General features: G+C 48.4%; 1 protein-coding gene across 6 annotated transcripts in view; it reads right to left on the bottom strand.

Moving 5' to 3' along the window:
- Nucleotides 1–1,470: 1,470 nt before the first annotated feature.
- The window catches only part of CSAD (cysteine sulfinic acid decarboxylase), a 28,771-nt gene continuing 17,941 nt past the window's right edge, over nt 1,471–12,300 (bottom strand). For 5 of the 6 annotated variants that reach the window (XM_077329110.1, XM_077329108.1, XM_077329105.1 and 2 more), the window contains 7 exons: nt 11,693–11,809; nt 8,699–8,763; nt 7,698–7,779; nt 5,990–6,189; nt 5,783–5,834; nt 3,240–3,329; nt 1,471–1,845 (listed from right to left, as the gene is read on the bottom strand). In XM_077329110.1, coding sequence (XP_077185225.1) covers nt 1,672–1,845; nt 3,240–3,329; nt 5,783–5,834; nt 5,990–6,189; nt 7,698–7,779; nt 8,699–8,763; nt 11,693–11,809 — 780 coding nt within the window. In that variant the 3' untranslated portion in view covers nt 1,471–1,671. The remainder of the gene's footprint in view (nt 1,846–3,239; nt 3,330–5,782; nt 5,835–5,989; nt 6,190–7,697; nt 7,780–8,698; nt 8,764–11,692; nt 11,810–12,300) is intronic. The other variant, XM_077329111.1, reaches the window with a different exon arrangement.

Here is a 12,300-nt window from a genome sequence, read left to right on the forward strand (position 1 = left end):
TGAACAAGGCCTTTTGAAGGTGCCACACCAAGATAGAGAAATTAACAACTGAGAATTTTCTGCACCCCCCATAAGTGGTCTGGAAGACTTTCTCACTTCTGTTATTCCAAAGAAAGCATGAAATGAGGCAGTTTTATGATGGGGGTGCTGTGCAGTTTAAATTTTTGGGAAACTTCCAGTGGTTTTTAATGTGATAAAAATACATGGCTGGTTTTCAACTCTGCTCAGAGTCTCTATGAAAAAAAAGGAAGAATACAAGAGTAGTAAATAAACGGGGCTTTGAGAATCTCAGGCAGGCAGTCGCCTTGACCCTTCCTCTCCTCCTCTGACAACGCCCACTTAATCACAACCCTTGTCTTAATCAAAAGAACAGCAATTATATTACAGAGAACCTCTGAGCAGGGATAGTGTGCAGCTCTGAGCCAGTCACCCCCACTCATAATGCAAGACCAGATCTTCCTTCTAGCTATTCAGAAATTTGAGCCCTGTGCCTTGTCCCTTTAGAAATTAATTCTGTGCTAGTGATAAACCTTCTGTTAATTTTTTTAAAAAATAAACAGAAACGGTCATGCTTGATCACTGGGTTTGCAACTCCCATTCATGTATGTAAGTCCTGTAAGGCAGACACATCCACTCTAGGGGTGACAAACACATGGCCCTGGAGCTGGAGCGGGCTGTCTGGGATGGCTATGTGGATGGCTAGCACCTGGGGCGAGGAAGAGGAGTCAGAAGGCTGCCCAGGGGGGCAAGTGGGTAAACAGACACTCACGGCAAGGTGTGTGGGGTTCAGACTGTCAAGAAAAAGTAGGGACAGTGCTGAGAGGTGGCCCAGGGAAATGCCAATTGCCACTTTGGGGCCAGGAGGCAAAATTTCCTCCAGGCCAGACTGGCCAGGTATTCTGGGGGGTTGGGGTTGGGGGGGGGGCATCATCTGGGTATGGAATTGAGGCCACTGTAGGAGGACAGGTAGTTGTGTATTTCCTACATTGTGCAGGATATTGGACTAGATGACCTTGGAGGTCCCTTCCAACTCAAATGATTCTATGAATGAGGACCAGGGATTGGGGAGACGCAGATTCAGAACCCACATTTTCCTGAGAGATCCTGCTGTCTTAATCACCTGGGGCTGGTTGCTTGGCCTTGCCCACCTTACAGGGTTGTTGTCGATGATGGGGATTGAGTGGTGGAAAGGGAGTCTGCTTCCTCAGGGGTAGGACAGGGGAAGAAAGGAATCAAAGAGTGAAAAATGGATTGTAACCATGCTTCACCGCTGAAGCTGAGTGTATGCTGAAAAACTGCCTTATTTACTTGTAAGGACAATGACTTGTTTTCTTCTAGTCTTGGAAAAAAAACACAATGCGGGGAAGGGAATGCACAGCCCAAATAGCTGCACCTCTAGCTATAGGGCTTCTTGCAACAGTTGTTCCCCCCCCTCTGGCATTCCTAGTAAAAGATATTCCAGAAAGAAGGTTCATTTGAGGGGGTTTATTCTGAAGAAGGGCTACGTGTCAGTGAACTACAGCATTCACAGTTTTTGCAGGATTTTCAGAAGGCAGCAGAGAAGAAAAAAAAGCGTGATCTCCCCTACACATGTGACACGTTCCCAGCATCATTCCAGAAGTTTCTACAAGCAGGCTGGAGGGAGAAGTGAAGAGAGGCAAGTCTCAGCAGCTACAAGTCTTTGCCAAGTGTTTCGATCTCATCTAGGAAGAAGTCCAGGTCAGCTTTGGTGACCGCTGGGTTGGCGACCACCTGGCGGAAGAAGTTGACCCTGTTTCCGTGTGGCTGGTAGCTCACCATCATTGACCCTTTCTTCATCATCCGTTCCTTAATGGTAGGAGCCACCTAAATCAGGCAAAGCAGAAAACTCACCTCAGAACAGGTGGAATTGGGAGTGTTACGGAAAGGGGTATTTCTATGTCCTTCAGAGGGCTTCTAGGTTTATCACCAAAGATAGATAGTTCTCACTGCACAAATTACAGGACTAGGCCTCCCTGACCTGGGTGGGAGATAAAGCAGCCAGGTATAATAGCACTTCTTGGGGGGGGGGGGGAATTGATTTTACACTTTTCTATAAAGTGCTACAAGCTCTATGGTTTCCCAGAGATTCCTAGAGAGGCATGGCATCACTTCTGGGTTTCTCCTGACATTATTCAAGAATTGTCAGGCAGCCAGGCAAGAGAACTTCAGAGCTGGCATGCCATGGCCTGCATCTGTGTTCCTTGGAAGAACTACCACTCAAATCCTTGGAGGTCTCCCTTCTAAAGATTAGCCAGGGTTAGCCCTGCTTAACTTCCAAGATCTGGGGAGATCAGACTTGCCCAGGCTATCCCAGAAGCGGTCAAAGCATAGGTTGATGGCTGCCATTTTTAAACTTATTTTTCACTTGCTGCCTCTCTGAGAGGCGGTGGGGACCGCGAGCTCAAGACGTTCCAGCCCAACAGGGAGACTGACAAAAAGGAACCCTGACCCTCCCTATCTGGATTCAGAGGCCGGTGCTTAGCAGCACATTCTGAAACAGAATTCCGCCCTCTTAAATCCATTCATTTAATGAGCTTAGAAGGTTGCAGCTCTGTGTTTAGGATTCCTCTGTACATCCCTTGGCTGCCCCCAACAGACAAGAAACTCGTAAAAATTCTCTATCCAACTTTCCCTTAGACCGTTTAAGCACTGGGAACTTCACCCATCCAGCTCCCATGCAGGAGCACAAATGGGGGGGTGGATGAGGTGCACCAGGCCAAATGCTCCCTCATGTGGGTACAGGAAGAGGTGGGGCAACCTGCCATGACTAAAACTCCAGCCTGCAACCTGGCATGAAACCTCCAGTGCATAAACGGTCTTAGGGAGTTTTTGTGGAGTGGTTCATGCTAATCTTCTCAACATGCTATCTGCAGCTGTAAGAGAGGAAAGGAAGGGGGTCCATGATGATGGATGGAAAGGGCCATGCTGTCACACCCGGATTATGAAGACCCTGTAGCGTTATCAAGGCAAGAGATGTTTAGAGGTGGTGTGCCATGGCCTGGCTCTGTGTTGCAACTAAGGACATCCTAGATGCGTCTCCCACCCAAGTGCTTACCAAGGCTGGCCCTGCTAAACTTCCAAGATCTGATGAGAATGGGCTAGCCTATTCCAGGAGTATCAAAGCAACAGCACATGTATTTTGGGGACCTCCTAGTTGGAGTTTGGAATAAGACAAACGCCCTGTGGCTCTTTTCCCATCCCCACAGTTCAGCACTCACCTTCCCCAGGCTGTGGGAGTAATCTGAGGACCCCTCCTTTCCCCGTAGGCTGGGAGGCACATACCAAAAACACAAATTGATAAACTCCGGCTAGAGGGGGGAAAAATAGGAAGGATTCATTCTAAAGCAAGTGTTTCAGACTGGGAGTCTTCCATGGACATGACACTAAGAGGTTTGGGGTTTATGTCAATCAGAAGATGCGTATAACAGCGGAGGAAAAGGCAACTGTTTTGGAAAACAGCTTCTAAAAGGTAAAGTGAGAGACTATGGCTCAGGCCTGCCTGAAAGCTCCCCTCTTTGTTCCAGGGCATTGCTGCCTGATCCTAGGTTTGAAAGAACCCACACTCAGTAGGAGATAATGTGATTTGCTCAGAGGAAAACGGAGTCTTGGGCAGGTGAAAATTGACAGACTTCAATAGCTGCAATCCCATAGTACCTGGCTAGAAGGGGGAGTGTGAAAAATAAAAAAGGCAACAAAACCCCACCCTTGCTTTTGGTTTCCACATGAAGACGCACACTCAGGACTACCTCTTGGCCCTGGACAGGAGGGTGGTTCTTGACTATTTTGATTTTTAGTTGCGAGCTCCACGTCTGAAATTATTACTATATATTGTGAGGAGCTTTGCATTTTAGGATTCTTCGGCCACCAACCAACTCTCATTGTAACACTACTATTACACGTGTGCATAAAGTTTATTTGATCACTAATGAAAACCCTCTGGATTGAAATGCATTTGGTCTATGGTCATGCTATGTACAATATTGGACAGACTGTTTTACTGTTGTTTTTAATCTCCTTAATCTGCACTTAATAGAGCTGTTTTAATTTTAGAAGAAGAGTTGGTTCTTATAGGCTGCTTTTCTCTACCCGAAGGAGGCTCAAAGCGGCTTACAGTTGCCTTCCCTTTCCTCTCCCCACAACAGACACCCTGTGAGAGAGGTGAGGCTTTATCATTGCTGTTTGCATATCTTAAGTCCAGGCTCAGTTACTGAATACAGATTTTGCAGGGCCTGCAAAAGGAAGCTCCTCCACCAGGCATTTGCCTGAGACTGACCAAACCCAAATAACATCCACAGGTCGCCCTCAGACATCCCCTGCATAGCCTGAACCAGTCTGACCTCTTTGGGGGCCTTAGCTAAGTTACTGTTCCTGTCATATTGTTGTTGTTTAAGACTGTTGAAATTGTGTTATTCAGAACCACTGTTAAATTATTGTTGTCGTATTGGACTATGTTATATGTTAGGTCGTTCCATGTATCCCCCCATGATGTTATATCTGAGCCATATGGAAGGGTGGTATAAAAATCTAATCTGTAAACCGCCCGTGGCGCCGCGGGCGCCACGGACTAAATAAAACAGTAAGGGGTTCTGGGGCGGGATGAGTCCGGGATGAGGAAGGGTCCAGATTGGACCCTTCCTCATGACAGACAATCGGAGGGACCAATCGGCAGGCGCGAAGCGCCTGCCGATTGGTCCCTCCGATTCCCAGCCCCAGGAACTGTGAGCCGCGCGCAGCGCGGCTCGCAGTTGCTCCCGGCCTGACGCGGCGAGAGGCGCGAAGCGCCTCTCGCCGCGTCAGGCCGCCGCCTGAGGGAGCCCCCAGCAGTCGCTTCAGTCCCCAGCAGTCGCCCCCAGCAGTCGGGAGCCCCAAGCAGTCGCCCCCAGCAGTTGGATGGGGACAGGGACGGACCAGCAGCGAAGGAGCGCCCGGCCCCGCAGAACCCCCAGACGCCTCCGACCTTCTCCAGGCTTCTGCCGGCCTGGGCGCTCCCCCGCCACGGCGGGGGAGCGCCCGACCCGGCAGAAGCCGCTCCCGTCCTCCTCCCACCTTCTCCCGGCTTCTGCCGGCCCGGGCGCTCCCCCGCAGCGGCGGGGGAGCGCCCGACCCGGCAGAAACCGCTCCCGTCCTCCTCCCACCTTCTCCCGGCTTCTGCCGGCCCGGGCGCTCCCCCGCCGCGGCGGGGGAGCGCCCGACCCGGCAGAAGCCGTTCCCGCTGACCTCCGACGTTCTCCCGCTCCGCCCTCCCCAACCAGCAAGCAGCCGCCGCAATAGGAACCTGGAGGATCGCCAACTCAAGCTCCTCCATCATTACTGCGAGTGCTCGCCACAGCTTTCCACTAGCGCCTGCTGCGCTCCGGCGGTGGCTGGACTACCAGCCCCAGCATGCATTGCATCCCCGTGCAATGCATGCTGGAAACAGGTAGGGGTGGGGGGATGATCAGGGGGGAGGAAGCGCCCATCCATGTTGTCTGCGGCCCGGGAGCCCGGCCCTAGGTTGCCTGCGTGCCCCATCGACCTTTCCCAGCTTCCGCAAAGCCGCCTGCTCAGGGTTTCCTCCTCCTCCTCCTCCTCTGTGCATGCCTCCTGCTCTGTCGGCAGCAGCCCAACAGGTGAGCCCAGGCACACAACTGTGAGGGGGACGGGGGTAGAGGCTCCTAGGGCCCACTGTATTTAGCGTACAGTGGGCTTAACTTCTAGTAAATAAATAAAATAAATTCCAGGGCTGAGTGGTACCAAGCTCTGCAGCTCTCTTAAGGCTTACCTCCTGCACCAATTGAAAACCTTCTCTCTTCTTAATCTCATCAGCCAGATATCTAGAAAATAAAGGAAGGCCATGGGATCGGAAGAAGCTGCTAGAACTTTCACCTGCAAAGTCAACAGAGATGCTGCCTCCACTAACTAAACCTTCTTAAGGATTAGTTGGGATGGGAGACTGTCTCCTGCACCCTCAAGCCCCCATAATGCACACCTCGTGAAGGCAAAAGCCCTATCCACTCTCTGCTCCAAGCCCCTGGTGCCATTCGCCTTCCACATCAACCACAGCTTGAAGCAGTCTACTTTACGCCCACACTGGATGGTTTTGTCCCCCCGGTCGTAGGACATGTCGTAGAACTTGTCCGTCTGGAAGAGGTAGGTAGCTCTGGCACCGTGACACCTCTGCAGCAGATCCTATCAGAAAGGACAAGGGGCAGAGTTAGAACAGCTAGAAACGGGACCATATCAAATCTAAAACATGCATCTACAGGTAAAGCAGGCATCTACAGGGCCTGTAAGATGGAGCTCTTCTGCCAGGTCTTCGGTTGAGGCCGGGTTTTTAAGATCAATTCCCCCAGGATGACTGTGAGGAGGCAGGAAGGTTTTAGTCATCTTGATATTAGTGACTTATTTTAAACTGAGTTTTAAGGGGTTGGGGTTTTATGGGGATATATTGTTATGGGATCTGCCTTGTGTCCCAGGAGGAAGGTGGACTATAATAATAATACTCTGCATGAGCCAATGAGGGTTTGGTTAGAGGAGGGTTTGGTTCTTCTCTAGCCAAAGGAGTCTCAAAGCAGCTTACATTCACCTTCCCTTTCCTCTCCCCACAACAGACACCCTGTGAGGCAGATAAGGCTGAGAGAGCCCTGATATCACTGCTTGGTCAGAACAGCTTTATCAGTGCTGTGGTGAGCCCAAGGTCACCCAGCCAGCTGCATGTGGGGGAGTGCAGAATCAAACCTGCCTTGCCGGATTAGAAGTTTGCACTCCTAACCACTACACCAAGCTGGCCTCACCGTTTATGCACTGGAGGTTTCATGCTGGGCTGCAGGTTGGAGTTTTAGTCGTGGCAGGTTGCCCCACCTCTTCCTGCACCCACATGGGGGAGCATTTGGCCTGGTACACCTCATCAGCCCCCGATCTGTGCTCATGACAGGGGGGTGGGGCAGTGAAGTTCCCAGTGTGGAAACGGTCCAAGAGGTGGGGAAAGTGGATCTGTGGCACAGAATTCAATCTCTTTAGCACCTTTTTAAAAAGCTTTCTAGGCTATGGCTTAAAAGTACATGTACAACTTTTAAATAAACAGTTTGCACTCAGAAAGGATTTCTCTTCAGAGAGTGAGGTTTCAACTACCCCATCATTCTTCCTTAATGATAAGCCAGGAAAGCAGCAGGAACTATGCCAAACTGCTCTAACTGCATACATTCACAAAATTTGTGAAATTCAGCGATTGGGCTTTTCCATATTCTCATGACCTTCTCTTGTGTATTCCTGTTGCGGTTTTGGGAGGGGAGTGTGTTTGGTCCCTCTAGTGGTCAATTTGATATTACGTCTATTTATGTTCAACGTAAAAACTCGCTGGGAGATATGCCAGACATATTGCGATGTAACATCGAATCAGCCGCTAAAGGGAGCAAAACATGTGCATAACTGCAGGGAAAAACCCAAAGCAAGAGGAACACACTAGCAAGGAAAATGAGAAAGCCAGAAAGCCCTTTTTTCCAATTGTGTTTGAGTTACAGCCGCATAGAACACACACAGGGGAATTACTGTGCAATCCTATGCAGAGTTTTACTTTGGGGTTGAAGTTGGAGCAGATCGCCCTTTGGCTCCTGCAAAGTGTAGGATATGGATAGGGAAGGCCCAACACATTCACAAGCAAGCTAAGGTGGTCTTTTTGTGAACCTCCACATACTTACAGAGCTGTCTCGAAGAAGAAAGGCAGAGCACTGCAGCCCAGTCATAAGCATCTTGTGGGGATTCCAAGCCACAGAGTCAGCCCTGCATGGGAAAATGGAAATGAAAAAGAAAATTAGATTCAGGCATGGGTCAAACTGTTTGGACTGCCCATTCATGTTTACCTCCAAGCCATCAGCCCAACTGGCATTTTACTGTTGACAAGGAACGGTGTCAATCAATCAATCAATCTTTATTTTACGGTCATTTAGACCAAAATTTCAGATGCACTACTATACAATAGCAGTTTATAAAAAGGGAAGGTAATCATAGAATCATAGCATCATAGAATCATAGAGTTGGAGGGGGCCATACAGGCCATCTAGTCCAACCCCCTGCTCAACGCAGGATTAGCCCTAAGCATCCTAAAGCATCCAAGAAAAGTGTATATCCAACCTTTGCTTGAAGACTGCCAGTGAGGGGGAGCTCACCACCTCCTTAGGCAGCCTATTCCACTGCTGAACTACTCTGACTGTGAAAAACTTTTTCCTGATATCTAGCCTATATCGTTGTACTTGAAGTAATACATAAAGAAAGGTTAAAATTGCATCAGCAGTAAAAGTTAATAACTTCTCAACCATTAAAAGTCAACATTTAAAAAACATTGAATACCACTGACTATTTTACAAAAACAAAATGAGACATGAAAGCAATAAAACTATTAAAACTGTTAAAATATAAAACAAAAAACAAGATTAAGAGACGTATCATAAAAGCTACTAACCAAAAAACATAAGAAATTCTGTGGACCTATCTGCAAAGTTATAATGGCTATATACATCAGTGACCCAATCTTTCCTAGTTCTTAAAGCTAGCCACGCAAATTTTGCTACTTTGCTATTTAAAAAATTATTTGAATCCAATAGCAATAGTTGCAGGCGATGCTTTCTCAGGCTGCGAGAGCATTCTATCACTTCTCAGCCTTTTGGCTAAGATCAAGGGTAGTATAAGGAATGGTGTCTACCTGTTAATCCCATCCAGGAGGTGCCGGTGTTTTCGGGAGAGGAGGGCGCTGCCACCCCATGCAGCCTACAGTGCAGGGGGAAAAAGGTATATTCGTCCATCGGGTCCATAGCACCAAGAGGATGTATTTGTGTCACCACAAATAGATGAAGAACATTCATAAAACTCCAGGGTGATTGCTAAGGTAGCCGGCCAGTCCTGGAATGTGGACCTTCACCTATTTGTGACTCTGATCTATCACAGGGAGGTGCTGGCATTGTGCAATAAGAGAGCGTGCCAAAACCATCATCATCACACACCAATTGTCAATGCCAAGCCAACATTTTTTCTTTTTAACCCAGAATTTGTAACTTTATTTATAGACCTCCTTTCCCACTTGCTCATGGCAGATTACACAGAGTGAGTCAATGCAATCGACGGGTGAGATGTTCCATGCACAATGCAATAGGAACTAGGGTTGTAGAACCAACTAGAAGTCAGGAAACAGAACTAAAGCAAAGCAGAAGTACTAACCGACAGGATCTTGAGGTTGATCTTTGAGGCCTCCCTCATGAATGTAGCTCACCGGGTGTTTTACCATCTATGCCAAGTGAAGCTATTAGTGCCCTTCCTGGCTCTGGAAGGTCTCGCCACTGTGATCCATGCCAGTGGTCCCCAACCTGCGCGCCGCGGCCTGGTGCCGGGCCGTGAAGGCCATGGTGCCGGGCCGCGGCTCCCTCTCCCCCCCCCCCGCAGTAAAAAACTTCCCAGGTGCAGGGCTAACGGCTCTGACCCAGAAATTATATCATATCCAAAATGCCGTGGCTCAGATCCTCGTGAGGACCCCATAGAGGGTACATATTTGTCTTGCCCTCCAGCAGCTGCATTAGTTGCCAGTGGAATTTTGGATCAGATTCAGGGTCTTGATATCGACCTTTGAAGCCCTTTGTGGTCTGAATCCTGAAGGACCATCTCTCCCAGTGAGTTCCCCAGAGAATACTATGCTCTTCAAATCCCAACTTCTTGGTAGTCCCCAGCCCCAAAGATATCCGCCAGGCCTCAACCACAGCCAGGTCCTTTCTGGCCCTGACTCCAACATGGCGGAACATGTTGCCGATCGAAACTCCAGCCCTGACAGAGCAGTCAAAGTTCCATGAATCTATCAATCTGTTTAACACAAATCTATCCATCGGTCCAGACTTCACCATGTTAAACCCCTTTTGTAAATCATCAAGTGAAGAATTCTACTTGAGATAGACATCAGGGGCGGTGGGGAAGGCAGAACAAATGAAGGAGCTGAACAACTTTGTTTCCCCTTGATGCCGTCACTTCCCTGTTGGCAAATCATGTCCTGAAAGTATGGCCACTTTCACTTCATTTATTTATTTTGGCAGAAGGAGCCAAGTAGCTGAACAATTTTGTTCTCCCTTACGTCACTTGTCCGTTAGTAAATAATGTCCTGAAAGTACAGTCACTTTCAATTTATTTATTTTCTTAGATAGAGCAAGTGAAGTAGCTGAATAATTTTGTTCCTGTCAAATTTGTAAACAATGGCCTGAGAGTACAGCCATTTTCAATGTATTTATTTTTTGCAAACAAACTGGACCCTGCTAGGGTGCAAAATAGTCCTAGAAATCTGTAGATTTTGCCAATGGGATATTTTCTCCCCTGTACAGCCAATATAACACATTGGTGTAAAAAAAGTGTCTCATAATTTTTTTTGAAAGGAAAAGTGATCCTCCTGCTAGGGCAGCAGAGGGGGAAAGGGGGGAGGGAATCAACATCCTGTACACCACCATGACACTTTTGGAGAAACCCTCAAGTGATACAGTGTCACTCTAGGAGCTGCCAGAAAGTCTATGGCAAAACACACAGGACATCACCCTCCAATTCTCCGCCCCCAAACCTCCCACTGGCTGCCAGTCATGGCCTGACAACCCTACCAGAGAAACACTGAGGAAAACCATTCTAGTAGTGCAAAGCATAGACTTTCACTGGAGAACATTTCCTTCATCACAGAAAGGACAAAAATAGACCCGCAAATACCGATAGTAATTATTAACCTTAACTTTTTTGTAAAGACTGATGCTTTCCCTTGCCATTTATCCTGGTTTCCTAATATCTCAGGGGGTTCAACGTTTTGGGTAGATGCAAGATTCACTTCTGACACCACAAATCTAGAATTGGTCTTGGTGACAGAAGGAATTCGGCTCGAGGGAGTGAGTATATCCCAACTCAATTAGTGTATATTTTTTCGTGTGTGTGTGTGTGTGGGGAGGAGGTGTTAGAAGACCTGGAAATGGGGAGGTGCTGATAATATCATAGGCACCAGCCTGCCAATAGATTCCACGCACAGTTGAAACTGTGACAGATTTCACAAAACCATTTGTTTTACAATTCAGCACCAGAACACATCTCCCTAAAAATACAAACATAAATAAATACAGTTGGGGAAATCCTTCCAAACTGTCCCAGTTGCTCTACAAACTTTTCCCCTCTACCTTTCTCAATGACTCTACTGTGACCATGGCCAAAAAGGAAGCGCTCGTGAGATCTCCATCAGCCAAAACAAATATGATCTGACTGTTGAAAGTTGGCACAATTTTAGATTAACACCAGTGAATACAAACTCTGGCCAGGAACAAAAGATTAGAACCTGTAGCAGACCTCCGTTTGCGCATAGCCAGAGGAACCGATTTCTCCTTCTGGCTGCAGTGCGCCCTATCAAGAGTGATCTGGACGTGTAAGCAAAAAGAGGACTCGCACAGCCCTGTCGCATGCTGCCTAGCGGTGGCCAAAACTGTGGCTCTCCTGATGGTCATGGACTACAATTCCCATGAGCCTCCTTGCCAGCACTGGCAGGGGGCTCATGCAAACCGTAGTCCATGAACATCTGGAGAGGCACAGTTTGGCCACCCCTGTGTTGTCAGTCTACATCCCAGCTTACTTGCCTGGAAGAATGCAGGCTTCTCCCACCCTTCCCCAAGTTACGAAGGGTGTTCCGCTGCATACTCACATCCACATGCAGCCAGACACTGTGCCTCGAGCACACTTCTGCAATCTCAGCCACGGGGTCAAATGCTCCCAAGACAGTAGTGCCACAGGTGGCGTTAACAAAGAAAGGAACTGCCCTCTGAAAGAAAAGGGGGGGACACACAAACACCAGAAATGTGAGTGGGGAGATGGCAGATTTAGGGGGATGCAAGACTGCCTCTGACCTTCCTCTGCCCCTGTAACATTTGGCCAAAGTTGCCTTCCTTTATTTAACAGCCCAATGACCCAGCAGCCTTGGACAGAACCAGTATGACAAAAACCATCCTCTACTTCCACCCTCCCCTAGAAGCCACTGCTGCCAGAAATTTCCCCACAGGCAAAGTAATACCAAGATCAGGATCGGCGTGCAGGAAAGGCAAGAGAGGAGGGGAAACTCTGAAAACTATCACCAACCGTAGCCACAGATCTCACAAAGGGGCAGTCAGCACACCAGCAAAGAAGACATGGGGAAAAGTTTCAAGAGCCCCAGACCCACTTGTGCATAATCCAAGTAGCAACAAAGAAGAGTTGGTTCTTATATGCTGGTTTTCTCTACCAGAAGGGGTCTCAAGCGGCTTACGGTCGCCTTCC

The sequence above is a fragment of the Paroedura picta genome, chromosome 3 (genome assembly GCF_049243985.1).
Source record: "Paroedura picta isolate Pp20150507F chromosome 3, Ppicta_v3.0, whole genome shotgun sequence".
Lineage (NCBI taxonomy): Eukaryota > Metazoa > Chordata > Lepidosauria > Squamata > Gekkonidae > Paroedura > Paroedura picta.